The sequence below is a fragment of the Phalacrocorax carbo genome, chromosome 4 (assembly GCF_963921805.1).
Source record: "Phalacrocorax carbo chromosome 4, bPhaCar2.1, whole genome shotgun sequence".
Taxonomy (NCBI): domain Eukaryota; kingdom Metazoa; phylum Chordata; class Aves; order Suliformes; family Phalacrocoracidae; genus Phalacrocorax; species Phalacrocorax carbo.
In genome coordinates, this window is record NC_087516.1 from 82665294 (window position 1) to 82688457 (window position 23164).

The 23164-nt window shown below is 46.2% G+C and overlaps 1 protein-coding gene across 3 annotated transcripts in view; it reads right to left on the reverse strand.

The window, feature by feature from the left end:
* Nucleotides 1-870: 870 nt before the first annotated feature.
* The window catches only part of ADAMTS3 (ADAM metallopeptidase with thrombospondin type 1 motif 3), a 130784-nt gene continuing 108490 nt past the window's right edge, over nucleotides 871-23164 (reverse strand). For 2 of the 3 annotated variants that reach the window (XM_064450731.1, XM_064450730.1), the window contains 15 exons: nucleotides 22481-22613; nucleotides 21895-22008; nucleotides 20647-20792; nucleotides 19915-20090; nucleotides 18597-18730; nucleotides 17938-18061; nucleotides 15849-15905; nucleotides 15546-15629; nucleotides 14121-14201; nucleotides 12370-12533; nucleotides 11623-11788; nucleotides 10743-10875; nucleotides 10267-10474; nucleotides 9415-9532; nucleotides 871-3717 (listed from right to left, as the gene is read on the reverse strand). In XM_064450731.1, the coding sequence (XP_064306801.1) occupies nucleotides 3140-3717; nucleotides 9415-9532; nucleotides 10267-10474; nucleotides 10743-10875; nucleotides 11623-11788; nucleotides 12370-12533; nucleotides 14121-14201; nucleotides 15546-15629; nucleotides 15849-15905; nucleotides 17938-18061; nucleotides 18597-18730; nucleotides 19915-20090; nucleotides 20647-20792; nucleotides 21895-22008; nucleotides 22481-22613 (2416 nt within the window). In that variant the 3' untranslated portion in view covers nucleotides 871-3139. The remainder of the gene's footprint in view (nucleotides 3718-9414; nucleotides 9533-10266; nucleotides 10475-10742; nucleotides 10876-11622; nucleotides 11789-12369; nucleotides 12534-14120; nucleotides 14202-15545; nucleotides 15630-15848; nucleotides 15906-17937; nucleotides 18062-18596; nucleotides 18731-19914; nucleotides 20091-20646; nucleotides 20793-21894; nucleotides 22009-22480; nucleotides 22614-23164) is intronic. The other variant, XM_064450732.1, reaches the window with a different exon arrangement.

The following is a 23164-nucleotide window of genomic DNA, read 5'->3' on the forward strand; positions in this document are numbered from 1 at the left end:
AAAAACCGGCATCAGCTTTTTGCAACAATACCGGAATGACCTACCCAGGCGGTGAAAGCGGAGCGCGGGGCACTGCGACGGAAGCTGGCTTTCCTTCCTTAAGCCTGAGCGTGAGTCGGCGCGTCCGTGTGCCTGCCCGCAAGTACACACGCCCGTCACGCATCCCCACTTGCCCCCGCGTCGCATCACCTCGTGGTCGCAGGCAAGTCGTGGCTTTAGGTAAATACCAGCTCCAGAGGCGAGCCTGGACTTGGCAAATGAGAAACACAGCAATTAGATGAAAGGATGCATTTCAGAGTGGGTGGGCTCAAAGCTGATAAAGGAGAGATGGACCAGAAGGCCAGGACTCTTTTTTAGAACATGCGCCTGTACTGAAATAACATGGGTGAGGTCGGGGTTTTGTGGTTTTGGTTTTTTTTTTTTAATGACTAGTGCAGACCTGAAACCCTCTCATCAGCTCAGAACACACCTCCAGGTGAAGGAGAGGAGAGCAGCTGCCTCCGGTTCGGCTGGCACGGGGTCCCTAAGCTGCCCTTTCTCAAAAAGCTAAGCCCAAAAACGTTCCGTGTTCTTGACAAAAGGGTCGGAGCTGCCACCTGGACACTCACACACGAACCAAGAAGCCTTTGGATCACTGGAAGGGCGCTCCTTCCTCTCCCCAGTTTCTCTGCAACCCGCACTCTCCGATGGTAAAAGCAGGGCCTCTGTTTTTAGAAATCAGGTTAAATATTAAATTCAAATAAGCTCTTTTTTCTTCCCCAGATGGTAAAGGTCACGCCTGGGATGTAAACGGCCCTTCATTTTGCAGAAGGCGAACTGAAAAACAAAAAAAACAGACCCTCCCACGTGAATCGAACCAGAGAAGAGTCGTTACGTTAAAGATTTTATTGCTACGTGCTCCCCAATACAACAAACAGTATCAGTAGTGTACACTTTATAGAAAGAGAAACTAGCTTGGTAGAAAAGAAATCAAAAAGGTACAAGGATTATCTACACCCACATTGTATATATGTAAAAGATAAAGACAGAGAGAAAAGAGATTTTGACTTTTGGGGGATTCTGAAGACACAAACACACCCTATTTGTCTGTTTGAGGCTCAGGGATTGTCTGTACAATCTGCTTAATACTAATTTCTTGGACCTTCAAAAGCCTTGCAGAAAGGTAGCAGCAATTCTTTAGAGGCGTCAATACTGTAGCGGGTTAGGTTACGCGCACCACGACGCAAGATGCGCCTTGCGTAGCGTGACCCTATACTTCCCCGAACGGGAGGAACCTACCTACACTCTCATTTACTTTATAAGGCTTCCGATAACCATTTTCATCCTTATTTCTTCCTAGTGATTCCGCATAACCACTACGGGTGTTTCTAGAATTTCCTCTTTGGCGTCCTAATTTACTTCATGGCGTTTGAGAGGTACATATTCCCCTGCTCTTTTAACTGGGTCGATAATGAGGACTTTTTACGGGGAAGCAAAAATTGCACGTGAAACTTCAATAACCTATTTAGAAATGAAAGATGCCTGTAACAAAAAGCTGTCGTAAGACCTTTTTTTTTTTTCTTCTTAAAGAATAAGATCAACATTTTCTCTACAGTAGTTTAGTTAGCTTAAATTTCTGTTCTATCCATATGGCATAGCACGTACAGGTATCTAATTACATCTTTCTATTTTATCTTGGCAAAAAGAATAGCCAACTGCCCTTAGTGTAAATATTTAGTACATAAAATACTATCAAGAAATCAACTTTTAATAAATATCTTTAGTTCTCAATCCTATATACAAGTACTTTACAGCAACACACAGGAGAGAGTGCGGTCGGGTGGACTGTGAACAAGATGGCTATTGACATAAATTACTAGCGCATTATTGCAGTCAGATGCATTGTGGTTGTGGAGATTTTGAGGTGAACCATGCTTCAAAATAAATATCTCTCTCACCTTTAAACCGATGCTTCCAGTAGGAAAAAAAAAAAAGAAAAAAACAAAATCTGTTTTAAGTCTTGCCACAGCTGTTCCTTGTGAGCGCCTATTCTTTCTACCTCTGTGATGCTTCTTCAGCTTCAGAAATAACAAACAGATCATCTGGAAAGCAGGACTCTCTGTTTTTTTTTGACTCGTGAACATTACAGTACTTACAGTATATACAGGGTTTCCTACGCTGGCCTGACCTCTTCGGCAAAAGGAGCCGGGAGGGACGGCACTCAAGCGCAGCAACGCCTGCTCAGCGCAGGCTGCGGGTGTCGGGGTTCCCTTCACAGGCACCTACAATCGGTTTTCCAACCTGTGACGGGAATGACGCTAAAATTTCTAAACCTGCTTTTAATGGGCGGGTGGCTATAAGTAGACTCATGCCTTCAGGTTTACACTTCCCCACCCCCCCCACCCCCATCAAAAGAAAGCATCACATTGTTGATACTCAAAGAAACCCACCCTTTCCTAGTGTCAGTAGGTGTAAATCATATGAAAACGGGACTCCTCCTTTTATGATAATGCTGCTTTAAGAATCAACTCTTGGAACGTAAATAAGGCAGTACTCAATGGCAGGCACCTAGCAATTGTCCGGAACGCAACATAGGTAAACAGTTGTCTGACAGCACAAAACTCTTAAAAATAATACTGATTTTCTGCAATATACAGTATTTACACAACAGCTGCAAATTTGCTCATACAATATCCGTTTATATAGATAAATTAGCAAAACAAGTCTTACGGGTTCAGTTGTTCCATTGCTATTTGTAGAGTGTAAACGTTTGGTACCTCTTGTAGCGGGGCATTTTCTACGCGTGAGTGTTTGAAAACCAAAAATAATGAGGTGGGTGCTGAGGTCAGGGCCACTTTTCTGCACTAGAGCTCGACTGACGCCCTCAGCAACTCCTGCTCACTGCTAGGAATATTCTTTGGTGCTTTCCTCCGTCGCGTTCAAGCTAGCCAGGTAACGCGGTACGGGAGGCGGACGGGAGCAACTAGAAAGTGAACCAGCACTTCTCGTTCTTTGTATTTACAAGGAAAATGAGTTGATGACCTGCAGTGTCCTGCTTGTGGAAAGCAGCGTGCGCCACAGTGTCCAGAAGTGGGGGAATTAAACCCGGAGGGCCAAACAAAGCCTCTTTCAGTGGCTATCCTCCACGAGGCATTCACGTTCATCTCCCCACAGCGGAGGGCCTCGAAGGCCGTCTCTTCTCGAGGCACTTCTCGCTCTCCCTTGAGGTTCTCGATGGAGAAGGAGCACCGGCTGTGGTGGCATTAGCTGGCACCGCCGGAGCAGCGGCTGCCAGCGCAAGGGCGTTACGAGCACTGAGACTGCTGCTGTTGGCCGGCGGCTGGTGCAGCAAAGCGAGCAGCCTGGAAGTCTTCCTCGCCTGAGGAGCTCTCCGCTGCGGAAATTCAGCACCTCTGAAAGCCTTGGGGATGGACGGGGAGCCGTGCGCATCTGCGTCCTCTTCTGCGAAAGAAAACCTGCCCGGAGGACTTCTCCCGGGCAGGAACTGTGCGTAGTGGGGCACTCCAGGTGTCGGCATCATCAAAGCCGCAGGCAGATCGCTCTCAAACCTCACCTCCTCTTCAGTTTCAGCAGCTTCGGTCAGGAACGGCGGCGGGAGGGTGCTGCTGCGCTTGCTGCAGGACTCGCAGCACAGCTTGTTGTAGCCGGGGATGGAACAGTAACGCGCGAGCACTTCCATTTGACAGAAGATAGACTTGTCTCCCATACAAGGCTCATCTGCAAAAGAAACGTGATGTTGATTGCAAACCTAGCGAAGGGCGCTGAAATGCCCGGACAGCATTGAGATGGGCACTCATAAAGCTCTGCCTGTGTTTCATAAACCGTGGGCAACTCTGAAAAGGCAACGCAAGGTGCTTCGTCCCGACAGAACTCACTGCCACCCTGAAAAAACCAACCCTCGTTGGAACCGACGAAATCGGTGGTCGCTTCGAAAACGTCAGCTTCGGTGCGCACCAGGAGCGAAGAGCTGTGGAAAGGCACGTTATATCTGCGGAGGGGCACGTACCCGGCCAGGTGTAGTCCTACCCACCCCGAGTCACCTCCGCTTCTAGCCTGAGGACATTATCTATCAACAGCATTAAAAACAATGAAATCTTCCCTTAAAGACATTAAATGCCAAGCAACCTCTCTCAACGATGCCTTTTATACGATGTCTTAAAATAGAATGTTATAGTCGGATAAAGTTTTATTTAGGTAAAGTCTGAGTTTATCAGTGACCTAACTATAACTGGAGAACTGACGGCGGGCTTTTCACAGATAGGTCGGATATAAGATGCCTTGGCGTTAGGAGCGTGGCATTGCTTTCAGTCAGGGAAAAGACGTTAACGAGGTCAAAGATCCGTTAGAGATCCCAAATATGCCATTGTTTCTTTGAGCATTTGCTGGCCTCACAAACGGAGATGCAGCCGTCGCGTTGGATGAAACCAGTAGAGAGGAAAGCAGTAACGCAAGAAGTCAGAAGGAAAATAATGCTTTGATATTGAGCAAAGAGCACGTCAGTACTTGGGCTCCTTCAGACTGTCGCGTGAGCTGAGAGGTGGAGTCCTAAGTTTTACTGTTGCCAGGACTGGGACAAACCCTGAGAGCCGGTAACGCTCGTGCGTAGGTGGCACCGTTGAGAGCTGCATTATTAATCTTGCAGTCTGCTGTACTGACTATATCAAGGTACAGGCTCCCTGGGTAGTTCCCAAGCTCCCGTGGGACTCTGTATGGGAATGTGAGTTTAAATTAAAACTTCGCTCTCATTTCACAGGAAAACGTCAAATTCTCAGTTAGTATCTGACCAGAGCTGCATCACGGCACAGGTGATGGGAGATTGGCTCTGGGCATCTGAAATGAGCTGCACTATTTGCAGATTTTAAAAAGAGGAGATTTAATAGCTCCTTATTATTCTCCTCCCTGTGTCTAACTCATCCTACTGCTCCTTTACACTGTTACGGATCTGTGTAGTTGGGAACATGATGTGCCTCGGCAGCATGAACAGCCAACAGGGGACGGTGGGAAGGCACCTCGCAAGGTCACCTCGTCCAGCCTCGCTGCAGGGTCAGCGCTGTTCAGAAGAGCATCTTGGTATTTTGAACTCAATGCATCTGCAGGCAGGCAGGGGTGATTGCCTCCCCGCAGGCATCTACAGGGACCCTCAAAACAGACCCCGCGTCTCAGCGTTGCGTTCCAGCCGAACCTGTCTCTCTCCCACCGAGGGCTCAGCCCAGCGGCTGGGACTCTTGAGAAACGCGGGGCGTCTGCATCTCCCCTCAGCCTCCCGAACGGGGTGCTGAGGCCCTGGCAACGCTCCGGAATCAGACCAGGAGCCTACAAACACCAGCATGTCACGGGACGAAAAGCCAGCGATGGGGACTAACGGGGAGCTCGGTGCATCCAGTCGCTAGTCGAACACTGCAGGGAGAGACCAGCAGGAAGTTTCCACTAGCAGAATTCTCCCAAGATATCACAGCTGGCTTGAAATGGTATTGAAGGATTTTACTTAAAATAGAAGTATGCAAAATTATTACGTGAAAAGCCATGAGTTAAGCCCAGCTGTTGAGAAGATCTGTTCCATGTCTAGTCCTCCATTCATAGTTAGCAATTACGTTGTCAACATTTGAATGAGCAACAGATGGCGTGTAACACCACTTATTAAGCTCTAAAATTAAATTAGCTTTCTCTACTGTGATATTTTTTCACCTGCGTGCAGATGCTGCCACACCACATGTCAACAGTGCGTTAGGCAACCAAGCTTTCCTATTTTAAAATATTAACTGCAGCCCAACCTCTCCATCAGGGTAAATCAGCTTAATTCCACTGGACTCAGTAAAAATTACACACACGTGCATCAGTGGGGTTGTGGGATGTTGTTTATAAATAGCTAATTGTATGACTACAGCATGCAATACAGACATTTTCCTTGCTCCTAATCCCAATGTGCTTCCTTGGAGAGATGTTTGCTGGTGCTTGACAAACCTAGCGTTACATCTGCAGCTTTGCATGGGAATAGACATACTCCACGAAGGCACTATAAGACTATTTTCAGCAGGAATTTAGCACGGGAGATTCAAGGGCTATATTTATAATTCATCTAAACTAGAAAAAGCTAATATTGAAACACAAATCTTTGCACCGTACATAGAACAATTTTATGCTTCTGCGTAAATGAAAGCACCTGATCTGGAAAATTATGGCAGTCGTCATCTCAACACACTGTGATTTATGTCACTATATAAGTCAAAGCAAATAGCATCACCTGAAGTGACAAACCAAAAAAGAAAGTACCAAACCGTTATTTTTGCCTCTCCACAGTGACGACGCATCTTACTTGCCCCTCTTCTCTCGCGGTTAATTTTTGTGGTATCGGTTTGTGATGGTTGAGATTTTGTGACTCAAGCGATGGTGCAAAGATTTGGTTTTGTACTTATCTACTTTCAGTAGGTTCCATAAGTACAATGTTGCAGCTGTATACTCACAGAATCCCCTTTTTTTACTTTTTAGGTGAATTCTGCACAACCTAGTCAACCATCTCCTATTCAGTATGTAAGTGCTTGTATCCTTCCGCTGATGCTCACGGTAAAAATCCTCCTTCTCACAATTTGTTACTTGCTTCATGGTAACTAAGAGTAGAAGAGACAAGAAAGCGTATCGGCTCCCTAGGGAATCTTTAGAGGATGAAGCTACTAGACTATAATTCACAGCAACTGAAACCTTTCCACGTTACATTTTAGGGTTGGCACGGCTCTTACAGAAGGCGTCACTGCAACTCCAAGTGCGCGGCTTGCTGAGGGCATCCCATTGACAAACCTCGCTGAAAGTTGGTATTTGGGGACTGAACTTGAAAACAACACGTGCTTTCTCCTTCGTTCTGTATCCTGTGTTGCAAAGCAGGGGTAGCTCATGTCAAGACTTTTCAAGGGTCTGCTCTACACAGGTTCTTACGTGGAGCTCATCTATCTGTGTCAGTACCACAAAACCCATCCTTCTAATCTGGCACAGTCATAGGAATGTGACTGCTGCTCAGATTATTGCTACGGGCCTGCAGGATATAGTCCGGCCTCCTGTTTCCTTCTAATCAGAGACACACATGAAGTTTAAGTGAAAAAATCTATAGGAGGCGTGCTCAGTTTTCCACACGAGGAGACTCAGCTCCACCGAGGCATATGGTGGAAGAGCCGGTGGCTCTTCTGTATGCAGACATAATTTTTTTCATGAAATGGAAGAGGCGTGCTTATGTGCCACATAGCACGAAAGAAACCACACCGACTGTGGCAAACGTTCACGCCAACAACTCCATTAAAATTAAACTCTCAGCGATCTTGCACGTAGGCAGTAAATAATTTGTCAAAACCACCTGATGGAGACTAATGTTTTGCCAAGCCTAAAGCCCTGAAAATCAAAATAGTAATCAAGGCTATACGGATTTAAAAGTAAAGGAATGCCATGTGTGACCATGCATGAAGAGCTTATCTACATAAATATGACATAAATATCGATACTTTAGCTGTATTTCCCCCAAAACACAGAATGTGGTGGAAACCACATCAGAAAAGCGTGGCGAAAGAGAGAGACTATTTGGTCTGAAAGAATACTGGCGGCTACTTACTGCTTGGTGAAGGTCACGGCCCAGAACCCTGAGCAGAGCAGAGACGTTTGAGCTCAGAGACGAGGTGGGTGTAGCGGGGCCGAGGGGCAGAGCTCACAGGGACCCTGTGGTTTTGTCAAAGGTATGGGGGGCTTGGCCAGGATGGAGCAGTCTGTGCCCTCGTAGCACTTCACAGCGTTTTTGTAAAGCTCCGGTCGTGCTAGAGGTCTGCTGCATCAAGGCCAGGTGTATTAATGGCCATTAATTCACATTTTTTTAATAGCTGTTGAGATGCGTTGCCGTGCCCTCTCTCTTTAGGAAGCGTACCGAGGGTTTCAGGGCCCTGTTAGGCACCCGCCTACACGTGACCGCAGAAACCCTTCGTTCCCTGGGGCACGCAAGATGGGGTGCATATTAAACAACCAAAACCCTAAAAATACAGTAAGCATTGACCAGTGTGATTCAACTGCCATTTGTAAAGGGCCTGCGCAAGGCCGTCTATTGCTCATATCCCACAGAAGTGGATCGTAGGTCAGTGGCTCTCGGCTCTGGGTATTACTTATGGTGAGAGAGAAGTAGTACTCTCACAGGGAGAAAAAAGACTCTGTGCTGCTTAATTCTGAAAGGTAGGAACAGAACAGTGGCTATTCAAAAAAATTCCAACTGATGCTTGAAATACAGATTCTTTAAGGTGATGCTTAAAGCATAAGATCAAAACTACCTGAATGGTTTTGCGAAGGTGTAGCCCTTGGTTCTTTCAGCTCTGGAAATATTTTTACCACCAGTGAAAAACAGGATTTTATCTCTTGTACTTGCTTACAGAGTCACAGACAGTGATTTGCTCCCACCTAGTGGATTCAGCGTTTTGTAACTCTTCATTGCTCCCAGAACTGTCTTCTGCTCTGAGTTCTTTCAGTGGCAGAAGACAAATAAGAGCAAAAGCAGACACCTTTATCAGACTCATGGGAAGCAGTTAGATTCCCTCTGTGGGAAAACACACTGTACCTTCTAAGGACTCTTACTCTGTTTTTTCTACCAGCTAGTGACCAGAGTGTTAGGACTTCCATGAGGGATTTAAAAGCCACATAAACCCCAAATCTTATAGTGTCACGGACCTAAAGGAAGAAAGGCTTTGTTGTCACACAAAACTTAAAAACCTGTTCAAAAAATTATACGAGAACAACATAATGAGATTCCCAGGAGCCTTATTAATGCTCTGTGGTTCCATTTTTATAATTTTTTTTTTTTTTTTCATTTCCTCAACTGGCAGGCTTGTAAAACTTACCCTGGGATTTAGAAGTTGAGCAGGGTTGACTCTGGGTTGACCTTCACCTCTAGCACAAACATTTGCAAATGCACCCTGGCCTAACGTGTTTAAACCCCCCGTTTCAGCATGTTTACAAGACAGACCCCGGTGTGTGAGAAGCACCGATCACCTGGAGCTATGATATCAACGACGTGCTGGACTAAACCACAGGGCGCCGGGAGAATCTCTGGGGAAGAGCATGTTTTCTAGCACGCAAGAGATGAGCGGTGTTGCGTGGCTGTCTCCTGAGGGTGTAATATCTTTGAAGCACAGTGCAAGGTTGGTGTGCGCACTGCCCGCCCGTGAGCATAGGCTCTGCCCGGTCTCAGAACCCCGTACACATTCACGCAGCAAGGTCACAGGGAGTTTAGCTTCTATTTAGACCTAAAATATAGGTCTTTTATTTCTCAATGGCGTTCACTCAAGGATGCAATCTGTGTCTCACATCTCTACCCAGCACTGGGCTCACTAGGCAGGCTGCACCGAGACAGGGATTGTCACCCTCACCTACTGCAGTCATTTTAAGATGTTCTCTTACCGTTACAGGGAGCGAGTTTACAAACCCTCGCCGAGTCTGGCTTGTCTCCGTCGCACTGGTCATTGGCACGGCACGTGACCTGCCGGGTCTCGGTTCCCTCCCCGCAGGTCACAGAACACTACGAAACAGGCACAAGACAATTCAGGACATTCAGCTTTCACAGCGGTGGGCAGAGATCAGTGTGTCTAAAATAGCTCAAGGTTGGCTTTCAGGGCAAGCGATGCTTTCCAGCAATTAATTTTGAATGAAGCCTTTAGTGAAGGCTGATGTTATGGAGAAATCTACAGAGGAGAAGGACGGTATTTCCCTTGATTCTTGCTTTCTGTAATGTTAAATTTATCATTAGAGCATATTATGGATCTTGCTACTTATTCTTCCTGTGGCCGATACCTGATCTTGACATAAAGAGAATACAAAAGACAGAGAAAACTCAGTGTTCACTGAGTTGGCTGTCGGGTTCAGCTGGTTGCTCCTAAGCCACTGTAACAATATCAACCCTTGCAGAAACTCTGTGGTTCCAAAAAAATGTCCAAGTTGGTAAAAAATGTTAGGCTATCCGCAGAAGCGGGGAAGTGAGAAGTTGGAAACTTGGAGAAAACCAAGCCAAATTTCAGCGTTTGTTTTGCGGGATGGTGTATCTGATACTGTGAGTATTTTCCTTGCTGGTTTCTGGAGAAGTCCGGAGGGCTACGGGAGCCCGTGGAGCAGGAGGGCATTATCTGCTACGGATTTTCAGGTTTTGGAAAACTGCCCGGTGCAGCCCAGAGCTTCCAGCCCAGGCACAGATCGGCCTCGGGAGGCGCGGGATGTTAGCAAAGGCCCGTCGCTCACTCACGACCGCTGCCTGCCTACCTCCGACCAGGGTCCGGCTTTCCACTGGGCAGGGCACGGCACCCGGTTGCAGGGCCTGCGGCTCTCAGGGCGATCTCCGCTGCAGTACTTGAAGTGGACGGAGCGGTTGGCACCGTCGTGAAGGGGCTGAATGCAACGCACGGTACGGATCTGGTAGCCTGAATTCCCGCAGGTTTTTGTGCAGTATTCCCACTCATCTGCTGCCCAGCTGGGAAGTAAAACGGAATAAGATGCCATCACAAGTCTTACCCATCAGCCATACTGCTGCCAGTCAGGCAGCCCTTTGTATACAATATATTCGTGATGAAACCACTCAGTAAGATCAGTAACCATTCCTACACAGGTAGAAAAATCCACCCAGAACTCAGGAACTCGAGGCTAGAACGCCGTCAGGTTCCTACCGAATTTGGCCGGGGTTCATTTCCACACCTATGACAGGGAGCAATCGTTTCTATCTTTATGCGACACACACTTACAGAGGCTGCGTGCATTCCTGAAGATTGCACATTCTACGAATGGGCTTTGGCTTTTTGCTGGCTTCACAGAAGCTGCGATGAACCATTTTGTTGTCACTTTTCCTGCGGCACCCGTATTTGGTGTACTGGAACCCTGGAAAATATTTCAGAAAAATCAGGAAAGGCAGGCCCTTTTTAGAATTTTTTTGTTTAAATCTAAGTTTTACGGCCTATTAAATGGTTTTGCGTGACAGATATTTACAAAGTATTAAACGCGCCCACGCGTTGCTCAGTTGTCAGGCACAAGACTGCTGCACGGTGCTCTGTGGATGCTATTTATAACACGACACTGTGACAGGTTTTTAAGGCCATGAAGGGCCAGTTATGACCCCTTAGTCTAATCTCTGCATTACACACAAATCCTGGCATAGAGAGGGCAGAAATTACCTCCTTAACATCAAGCAGCAGGTCACCGGCTAACCTGGGAATGAACCCAGGTCTTGTTTTGGTGCTTCTGCTACCAGAACACATCACCTGCTCGGCTGCTGAGTGTAAGAGTTGCTCTGACAGCGGCATTCCCGGTTCTTTGCCTGACGCTTATGTACACACTGTAAAGTGAACGTTCAGTAGCATAAATGCCTGAGTGTGTACTTCCAAAGTGGCTTTGGGTCCTGAATTTAAACACCTTCAATGCACTTTTTCTTCCTAGGCTGGAAGTGTGACGCTTTTGAACAATCAGGCACTTAAGCTATTTTAAGCTTGGGCACCCAAAATAACAAACTGCTTTTAAAAAAAACCAGGAAGGCCAAGGTTTCTAAAGCTTTCACTTCCCCCACCTTTTACTTTTCCACTTTGGGTAATTTGTCATTCATTACTAGAAGGTGCTACATCATCTGTTTACCTCCACCACAGGGTTTGGAGCACTGCGACCAACTCTTTAACGCCCACTCAAAAGTATCTATTTCCTCCTGTAGGACGTTGTTGCTGTTGATAGTTGGTACCGAATCCTCGTGAATGATGTATTTATAAGTCAGGCTAGATCTTGTGTCATTCTCCCGAGGGATGATCTAATAAGAATCAAATGTAAACAGTGGTACAAAACCAGAGCTATTATTCATTGCTTGGCGAAGTAAAGAAACCAAGGCCTGGCTCTCAGGGGAAACATGGAAATGGCTAGCTCACTCACAGGGGCGAGGAAATCAGTTTTTGTCTTCACAGTTAGAACTAACAAGAGCAAGATCAACACAGAGCCACTCAAAATGAGATACATTTCTAGGCTGGCATTCTAAGCTGGCCAAGCAGGACACCATCACCTAGGACGAAAGGACGGTGTGACCACATCATTCCCTTGGCTAAAGGGTAGGGCTGGTCTCAGACGGGGTTTGACACGCAAAGGCCTTTTTTGGCCCACTGAAATTGTCCCCCCGGCATCCGACAGTGCAATACTGGGCTTCTGGCGGACACATTACAGGCAGCAGTTTACAAGAGAGGGTAACAGCTGATGAGAAAAGGGCTTCAGACTACCAGCCGCCTCACCGGCGGGCGCCTGTCAGAGAGGCGTTACACCTCGGCGCAAGCTCCGCGCCGGCCGCGCGCTTTTTGTAACAGACAACCCCACCGTATTCCCGCTGCTTGACGTGTAACCTACCAGCACAACCACTGCATCGTGCAAGGGCCCGTCGGTGTGGAGAGTTTCTATGTCGTCTTCTATGTTGTACTCCCACTCCACGCCCAGGTCGATGAAAGATCGGGATCTGGCCTCCTCCCCTTTCCCGTTCAGAATATAGTGTCCTGTAGCCTGGTTCTTAATTGCTAAAAGGATTGGAAACAGTGCCAGTCGTGCCTCACATCATATCGTCAGCAATCACGGTGGCTTAGGTGAAACTGGACACGAGATATTATAGAAGGCCTTTTGCAAGAAAACCCAACACGCTAGCCAGTGGTATCCAAGGCCATCTCCCGCAGCCTCCAAATTCCAGTTTGATGACAGATGCATTCGCCTATTTGCTTAAATTTTTACCTCCTTATCCACGTGAATTACATATAGAACTAGCGACAGAGGGAAGCGTGTCTCCCTATGTAACGTGCACGTCCCCCGTACTAGCTTAGTTCCCAAGAAGCACGGGTAGTAGCAAGGAACTCGGGTCAAATCTGGAGAGTCACCCGTCTTCCTTATTTGCCTAAGACCAAAACCGGTATTACTGGGAACGCCTGTTCATATAACAGAGACCTCCGCAGACTTTAAGGGCAGTTCTCATATTCCTCAGATTATGAAAATGACAACTTTTTCATCCCATTTTAGTTCCTTTTGTGTATGTATGTGTGGACTAGACGCCAACATCAGTAAGCAAAGAGCTGAGGCATTTGAACCCCTGGGAAACTACTTGGGTTTGGGTTCCCGCACCACACCTTGAAGTCACGCAGCGTGGGGATTATTAATGTGCTCCAATTAGAAGCCAATACATTAGAAAACTGAAAGATGGGCTCTCATTTTTACCTTTGTACAACTTCTTCCAATGCACTGTAAAACACGATAAAAAAACTACGCAGGAATCTTACAAATCCCTGTGATTATAGTAACCCACACGCAGGAGCTCTGCAGCACCTAGCGAGTAGCTTCACGAAGCCACTTGCTGCCAAGGCAAAGTTGTGCTTCTCTGAAAGTTACTATCAGCCCATGCTCGGTCCAAAATGAAGCTCTTGGACATCAAATGTTTTCCCCTTGGACATTATCACAGTTGAAACAATTCCTTCTATTTTCCTTTCCTATTCCTACTTCTTTTCAGTAACTAATCTAACTCTGCTTGAAGGGTTTACAACTCAGACGTTGCCCTAGCACATGAGGAGCTGATTAAAAGGCTGTTGAAATCCATGGAAGATCTCACCCCTTTCCTGTGAGCTGAAAAAAATCCCTTACGTGTTAAAAAACAGTAAGCGGTAACACACAACCTCACTGACAACAGTATGAACTGGCCTATGTGAGAAAAACCTGAAATTAAGTGGACCGTAAATGCATTGCAAGTTCCCCAGTCGTCTTTCATTAGGAAAAGCTTACAATCTGCAGCACATAAGAGTAATTAAAGACACTGAATTTGATTCACATAACAGAATACATAGTTTTCACCCTGGCAGTGCCCGCTTAAATGTGAGTGATGACAATCTGTTGTTAGTAAACATGCAAATTAGGATCAGTTTAATATTTTGAAGAATTCAAATGGGAAGGAAATACTTGTTTGCTGAGCTTAAGCTGTAGGACTCGGTCCTTAACGTGCGATTTTGAATGCACCTATTTACCCGAAACCCTTCAATTTGGTTATCTCATTTCTCAGGTTCTTCGGCATGACTACCCTGCGCGTCTCATCATGCCTCAAAGCCAAACCTGAGGGGAGAAACACTTACCAAGAAAGTGAGGAGAAGCCTCGTCTTCTTGGATAAACACATGTCGAGCACCAGGAGGGATATCAAACATCTTAAGGTACCCTTTGGCATGTGTAGTAGTCAATGGAGAAAGCAGAGACGGAAAGAAAAAGTAATAGCCATGGTTAGGAGCGCGCTACATGATCCAGCTCCTACTTGCAGAAGAGCGCATCCATCACCAACTGAGGGGCAGCGTCAGAAGGAAGCCGAGCAAATAGTTTTGTAACCTCCTCGACAGGACCTCCTCGTGTTTTTCCTCTTTCAGAGAGAGGAGAGAAACCAGTTACAAACCTATTTGTCGCTTGACTAGCTACGCTGCTATAGGCCATACCAACTAACAATTCAGGCAAAAAATGTGTTTCCTATGCTCCTCGGCACGCGAGGCGGAAAAACACAAGCCTCCCTGATTATTTTTTCCAAACCACTCATCAGCCAGGCCATTAGATTTGAGTTTCCTCTCTGTCATGTTAGATGTTCGTGTCCTAAGAGTGTTTGCTTACTTCTGAGACGTCAAAGACCGAGGAAAGGTGGGCGTGGTACAGAGCCCAGTGTCGCTACACGTCAGAAGAGGCTTGTCTGTATGGAAGTTAACCCAAACTATTTACAGCTGTGAGTGGAAAATGCATCAATTAAGTTGCTACTGCCCAAGTGGTGGGGCTGAACTCAGCCTGTTACAGCTGCAAGTAAAAAGCTGCTCCCAAAGAAAATAATTCTTATTTTATATTTCATTCATTTATCAGTCCAAGCCACCGTTAATTAGAGCAACGTTAAGCAAATACTATCATTAGGAAGACTAAAATCTCTCCTAGCGACCTGTCAACAGGTACTGCTATACTGAATTTTAAACAAGAGCATCATAAGCACTCTGAGCGCATGGTATTTTCCTATTTCCCTTATTTTCTCTTTAACCACTGCAGGTTTAGTTACGATAAATCTCTGTAGATCCCTTTTTAAAGAGCTGAGTGAGTTTCTCTCCGCCTTGTACTTCGCTATGCAACCTTCCCGAGGCATCCAGCCCTGCTGCAGAAGCAGCCTAGATGTGACAAGAGTTTTACTACTTGCGCATTGCAAACACCAGACGCAGCATTTTAAGTAATTCTGTTTCACCCTGGGGATTCTGGGACTAACGAGTGCATCGGTAGTTTGTCACGCACCCGACATACCGCAGGTTTTCCAAGAAGCTAAGGGAAGGAAAAGAAGAGCTACGAATATGTAACATCTTGGCTGACGAGCGGCTGCGCAAACAGCATTTGCCAATCTTTTCATTGATCGTCTTTTGAGCATATGAAACATAGAGCTTTTGCCTGATTTGGCGTTATCTCTCGATGTCTGAACGGAGACGAGAACCGCAGCAAGAACTCTCCAGTTGCATGGATGCCTCTCTTTCTGCAAGCGCTTGAAACTTACCCAGCGTATTTTTAGACTCCTTTGTCTCAGAAAGGGAAATATTGCGAGCTCCTTTGGGCAACGTAAATGCTCCTCTTGCCTTCCCTTAAATAGAACGTCTGTAATTAGTGCTATGGGAGCCAAGTCTTATTATTTCATTGACTAAGTTTGTCAGCCAGATGGTCTTTACAAGCGTAAAGTATGAATTACGTTATGTGTTCAAATGCATTTAAAGCAGAATTAGACACATCTAGCAAATGTTAATAGTCAATGAAAGTCAGACCAGTGAAAATTCAAGTAGGTGATTTTAAGTTGGATACTTGCAGATTTCATTTTCCAGAAACTTGAATTCTTTTTGGCACCTCTTGCTTAAATGTTTTCCTGTTGGAAGAGGTCAATTAGTCTTTTTAATGACTAGGTTGCCAGAGTTACGGTAAAACAATAAGCATTTCATAAACACTTCTATCGCTTTCAATTAACATTTGCAAGTAAGTGGCTGATAACAGCAGCCTTCCCTGAACTAGCTCCCAGCGCGGTCCCTTCGCGCCGTCGTGCTTTCCGGGCGCTGCGAGGACCGTGCAAGCGCTGAGTCGCGGGCCGGCACCCCGGCAGACGACGCGGTGCTTCTCAGCGGCCCGCGGGCAGAAATGCCGAGCCAGAACGCCGTGGGGTCCGTAGGACGTTCTGGCCTCTGCTGGCCTCTCGTTTGCCCTGTTCCTCTCCCAGGGAGTACGCCAAACCACAGGCTTAGGTACATGGACTGCGAGCTCGGAGCTGCAAACCATTGGTATGGACAACAGAAACCGGACTCAGGAGAGAAAGCTCTTACTGGGCTGGATCCGAAGTTGGGACATGAATATCCTCTCTGCCCCCCAGATTCCAATCATTCCCTTAGTGAAAAATCAGAAAGGCTCCTAGAAGGCCGAACAATTTTTTCTGCTATTTTTTTTTTTTAAGACAAGCACAGTAGCTGCCAGCTCCAGAAATAAACAGGCTTATAGATGAGGCTTAGTCTTAAGTCCATTACTTCCACAGTTCGAATGACTCTTGCATTATTCCACGTCCAACCCATCAGCCTCCAGGGAAGCATCCCTTTCAGAAAGGCTCTCTGCTGTAATTTGATAATTACTGTCAGTAAACTTTTCCAATAGATTTGTGATAAGTATTTTCAGCAGAATATTTTATGTATTCTATTTATAGTCGCACATCGCCTTATCTTTGGCGGCCAAAGTTTAGTTTGTCTGCTCACTGTCCAAATTTAAAGATTGATGCTGCAATAAAGCTTGCTTCATGGCAGCAATTCCCAGCCTCGAAACTGTTAATGTGGACATTTGCATTATCTGTCCCTCTGCCTTCCTCTGCTCTGTCTTAAAACACTTAGTTCTATCAGAGAGATATTGCTGAAGTAACTGCTCCCAGTCATTCGGAAGATACACTTCCCTGAGTAGCTTCCCCAGACTGGAAAAAACCCAAGCAATCCAGGAAAGCCTTAAAATATAAAACAGGCACAGCAAAATGTACGAGATAATACCGCCCTGGCTTAACAAATAACTGACAAAATAGAAATTTCTGAAGAAGGCCAAGGAGATCTTGAGTTATTATCGATACAAAATGTGTTGCAAAATACCCCAGAGCGCAGTCTGAAAATTTTAAGCAGGTCATTCTTAGTTCGGAGCGAGCATGTGTTCCACTGGATCTCAGTCCCACAACTGAAAGGGTGTGAGAAGTGAGGATCGCTGCCCAAACATCTTTATATTTGGTTCAGAATTCAGCTGAACTTATTTGTAATTTGTTTATTTCACTGAAGGGCTGCAATTTGTGAGAAAGCATCATAAAAAACCCGTTTGACATGAGGATCCACGTGCTCATTTGACACGCACAGAAATTCAGGCTTCCATTTAAAACTCCTGAGTTTAGGTTTGAGAGGAAAAACTTGGGAAAAGCTTAATCTTTAGCGGGAGAAAAAAATGCTTCCTCTAGTCCTCCTACAGGCAGAGGAACGCTAAGCTTTGTGTCAGGCAAAGAATCTCCATCTCTTCCGCACTTCACCGGGAGAAGGACAGTTTGGTTTTGTTTAGCAGAACTCCGTGTATCCCCACTTATCACAACCGCTGTCCGGTTGGGCTTCGAGGTTCACAAAGAACTAAACATGCTCTGCATGGCGAGTATTTCTCGCTACAAGCGACTGATCAAGCTTTCTTCTAACGGGTCCTTCAAAGGACAGAAACAGTACGCTCTTTTAAAGATGTCATTTCTTTACCAGGGACTAAACCGGTTTTGCACATCAGCTCACTACTTGTGTTCTGCTACCTTAAAGAAGGTTGTGCTTCCGACCGGGCTGCGAAAGCAGTAAGCATGACAGAAACACCAGGGACAACAGAAACTACATCCAGACGCAGGAAAATATTCCTACCAAGCTTTTTGGGAGTGCGGGTGAAGGTTCCCTTCACAGTTCGGCAATGAGAATTGTCCCCGCCGCAGACGCCGCACTTATCTTCAACCTTATTGGAGCCAATTTCCTTGTCACAACCCACTTTCTGCAGAAGGAAGAGCAAAAAAAAAATAAAAAAAAAATAAAAGGCTTTGTCATCAGTTGTCAGCTTAAGTTACGGTGGGAAGCCATCGCAACATTCACGCCACCCAACAGCGATCTCTCTTATTTGAACACAAATTACTTGCGAATCTGGTGCTGGATAATGGTTTTCACGTGAAAAATAGGAAGTGATTCCTGCTTTATAGTCAACTGTACTTCAAGACTAAGAAAGATGGGAAAGACAGAAAAACACCCACAGTTCTTTTCAGACATGAAACTAAGTGCAAAAAAGGCAAGTGAAATGATCAGTTGAAGAGAAATGGAGTATTTCCAGAGAACAGCTCTGCGCCATTGCTCTAATTTAATTTGAATCTCAAGGAATTATGAGGAATATGATGCTGCAAATGTTTCATTTAGAAACATCCGCAAAGTCTGCCTCTGTGCTGTTGACTGAGTTGTTCCGATGGATTCTAACCAGAGCTGTTCGGTAAGAGAGCACAGCTCAAACTCGGTGATGACCTTGGGAAGCTGTCACTCACCACGCATTCGCCACGAACACAAATGCTGTAGGGATCTTTATAGGAACAGCGAGTCCCGTCGTGCGCCAGCTGCTTCATATAAGCAACATCTCCGGTTTCTTTGGATTGGCAGTACAGGTGACATCTCTTATTAGCTGTGTAGGAAGGAAAAAGAAGAAACTGCATATATTAACAGCAGTCCAGACGCGTTTCAGAAAAATATCCTATTAAAGGAGTGAAGAGAATACAACACAGATAGAAAGGACTTTTAACAGGCAGCTGTGTGGGGAAAAAAGCAACTAATTTGCTTTTCTGAGAATTATGGGCCTCTCACTGAGATATTCTCACAGAAATCAGTTCCTTCTAAAGAGGCTCCTAGGACTGGGCTCTTGACTATTCTGAAAGCAGCTTTCGCTCCCATCCTGTTGGCAACAGGGCTGAGTTTACAGAACCACAGGGATGCAGAAAAATGACAGCACAAAAATGAGTCCGTGAGAAGATGGCGCTAAAGCCAGGAGAAAAGCACAGCGGATTTGGGTCTCCAACTTTCTTTATCCTTTTTGAAAACACCACCTGAACACGTATTTCCTGGTTAACGTCTGAACCGAACTCCTTAGGCATCCGTGTAAGGGGTATCTCAGGAGATAGCTGAGGGAGAAATGCCAGCAAGACCGCAACGCCTTTCAGTGAACTAGGAATCTGCCTTCGTGCTTGGAATTGTCCTTGGCCCTCAAGGTAGTTACTGGGTTAGATTAATGTCAGTGTCGAAGACTGACAGAATCAGGCCAAGGCAGAGGGATTTATACAGGAATGGGAGAATACCAGGAAGGACTTCTCGAGTAGCGCCATTAGAAAAACACCGTTAATACTTTTAGCAGCCGCGATCAAACGTTGACCCTTTGCACCCAGGTAGACAAAGAGCTGTACAGAAGAGAGGGCAGGAAGAGTTTTTCAGGACCCAACCAGCAGCTTTCCACACCTTGCCCCACCAGCGGAGAGCCAGAGCTCGACAGCGGCAGCGCACCAAATGCCATGAGCACCCACCAACTATTCCAGCAGGAGCTGAGCGCCTCAAGCCTCTTGCTACATCACGTTGTCACTAAGAGGAGGATGAAAGTCAGGGGAAGCTAGCTGGCCTACGCTTGAGAAAATGGCACCTGTCTTGCATAGCACTTATCTTTCCTTCTGGGGCCATCCTTTTGTCCTGCTTTTCCATCTCGCCTACACTCGCTCATGCACCGATTATTTCTGGTCTCTGCACGGCTGATGAACAAGACCCCCCGCAAGCTCTGGGAGATTCCAGGATTGTCTTCTAATAAAGGCAAACAACAGAACTTACAGTCAGGGTGTTCATATGGCAGCCAGTGGTGCTTGCTGCTCTGATACTCAAAGTGGGAATTGCGTTGCTGACATTGCTGCGCTCTGAAGTCCTCAAAGTGCTTCGGACACTCCTCCGTATTGCAAAGTTGAAACTCAAAATTGACACCAGCACAGTCCTCACCTCCGTTAACGGGCCTGTGAAGAGAAAACATTGAAGAAACTCTAAAACCCTCTGGACATTAGTTCTCGGGATCTATCTTCTGCCTTAGGTGAAATTTCACACTCTATTTTAAGAGATAATTTTGTAAAAAAGGCGTGTGAAGCGACAGAAATGGAAGCAGCAGTTACGCTGCACAGATACGCTCGCAGCGTAACCTCAGCGCTCGGCCACGCATTCCCGAGGCATACGCTGAAACGCAGAGCTAATACATGTGCACACGTATGCTGCCAGCAGTCGATTTACAATTAGGGGTTATCTAAGTTTGTCCTGCAGCTTGCTGAGCTCACACACTATGTACTCTTCACTCTCTTACACATCAGCTAAATCCTTGGGATGGTTTTCCACAGGCTTTCCTCTGGAAATTCTTGGTTTCTCCAAAAATGATCCTGGCTCCCTGCAAAAAGCCGTATTTCAAGAGGCTTGAACAGAATGCGAGTTCTGGACGACTCCACCCAAAACGTAAATGCCATTTAAGCGGGCAGCTATAACGCTTCCCCGTTGACTGGAAGTACCGCCCAGCAGCAGACCTACATCGGATTGTTGCACTGCCGCGTTCGGAAGCGAACTCCGGTTCCACAGGTCCGTGAGCAGGAGCCAAATTTTGTCCAGGGTCCCCAGTTGCCATCCTGCTTCAGCTGGTTAGCATTCTTCCACATGCAGTGACCTTTATAGCACCACTGAGGGAAACCGGGCAGGGAAAACAGGTGAGAACAGAAACAAAACCCGAACCAAATGTATAATTGCAGTAAAATTAAAAGCACGCAGAGGTGAGCTTGTGGGCTGGGAAGGGGCATCTCAGAGAACAGGCTGCAAGCAGAGACCGTCCTGGGGACAAAGGGGATGAGGGTCTATGTACTCTGGGCCCAAGCGTACCCAATCCCCCTCCCCAAAAGCAGTCTGCTCCGTGAATGAGCCGGCAGCACTGCCGAACCTGAGCCTGAACCCCTCCTTGGGCAGACACACCAGGCTCAACGTCTTCCACCCTCCACTTAATTTTAAGTAAGCCTTTGCTTCACTGGCACCTTAGTCGCTACCACCTTTTTGAAGGAATTTCAACGTCCTGAACGTTAGCAGGATAAAGTTTTTGCTGAGGATTAATTGGGTTTCTTCTTCTTTTTCTTCGTCATACTGGCGAAATGTCACACTTATGCAAATAGGCTGGAACAGAGGGCTAGTCACTAGGCAGGGTGTTGTTTCACTGCTGGCTAGGGCATACTCAGATGGTATAAGGGGCTCTCCTGTATCTCAAAATACATGGAATTTGCTAAATAAACATTTATTTGAGTATACTTTTATAATTAAAAATGAATTAGCAGCAGGACACCCACCAACGGGAATATTAAAAGGGAAAAATAAAGAGCTAATCCTAAGCTTACCCAAACATTTAGCCACAGTATGTCTGGACCACAAGCACTGAGAAGCGGTCCTACAGTAACTGCATTATCTGCTACTGTGGATTCCTACAGGCACTTTTATAGACACTTGGCAGATGAGACAAGAATCGCAAAAAACAGAACAAAAAGGTCACAGAAGAGGCTGAGAATGGGTTACACCTCAGCTGGGGTTTCTATGTCCAAAATTTACTTCGTGCTACGGCAAACCTTGTACAGCTCACAGAACATCACAGTGGGAAGGCACAGCTCCCCCTTCTCCCTTCCTCTGGCTCCACCCAGGGGATGCCGGGCAACTCCTCGTTTTCCTCTGTGCCCTTCAACCCAAACGAATGCAACTGTTGGGCTTTTACTTTCAATACAAACATAGGAAAGACACAATACTCACTTTTCCAGGGGCGCATTCTGTCCCATCGAGCGGAGGTCCTTTCTTAGTCTTACAGAAATACGGGTTATCTGGATGGCTACACCACAACTGCTTGCACGGGTCGAACGTTCGGAACTGAAACGCAGAACATTTATGAATAAAACTCAACATGAGATTATTAATACTTTTCAGATAAGGATTCAACCCACCCAGTCAATTCATCTCACACCAACAGCTACAAATATGTACAGTATCTTCAGAAAGAAAAGGACAGTGCTTATTCCCTGCATCCCCTAGACCGGAGCTGGTGAGAAGAGGAAAGGAGGAAACACCCAAAAGTGGGAGGAAAATGAGGGTTTTTCCCCTCCTTCCTTGGGATCACTACCGCAAGTGTGGTGTCGTGTGGACCATGCTGCTGTCCACCTGACCATTAAACCAAATGACCCAGATGACTGGGTTTCACCTATAAATATCTCTCTCCTCTTTACAGACCCGTTTACACTGCTCTTCAATTATGAGAAAATGCGTATATTGCAGCTCTTTAATAAGGCCAGGCACCAACTTGCTGAATGAACGTTTGTCTTTGTGATGCCTGCCTTAGACATACCGCTGTGCACATCTTGTAGCCGACGCCAAAATCAAAGCGGCACTGTTCATCCATGGAATAATTGATGCCTGGCAGTTCAGGAAGCTTGGGCCAGTCATGCTCGAAAGGGTCGTCAAGAAGACAGTCATAAGAGCTGTGGAAAGACACCCAGAAAAAAAAAAATCATGAGAAGAGGTAATGATTTTTTTTTTTTTTTGATCAGCAGGACCAAAGTACCTATTCTTAGTAAAGCAACACTCCTTTTCTCCAACCTGTTTTCTGCCCTGTTTACATAGTTTTTTCTCCCCAAAGCACAGACAGGCCCTTTGGCAGGAGCATTGCCTAGCACAACATGACTGAGCACTGGATGGGAAGATGCTACCGCAAAATCCCAGCATTTGCCGGAGGCTGTGGAGAGACACCTCCAGCCCTTCCCTGCCCTAGCAGTACATTTGAGATTTGTGCTTTACTTTCCTGACACCAGAGGTACAAAACAAACCCTCCTCCGCTCTCAGTGCCAAAGGGCAACATCTCAATGCGCTTCCACCTGGAGCATGATTCCTAATACAAGGCCTAACACAAAGCCCGCTGTAGTCAGAGGGAGTCTTTCCGCGGACTTTGTGGAGCTTTGAAACAGGGACAGTAGCCTGACAACAGGCCTTCTTACCTGACATCTCCTGTATTCACAGGGATGAAGCCCTGCCT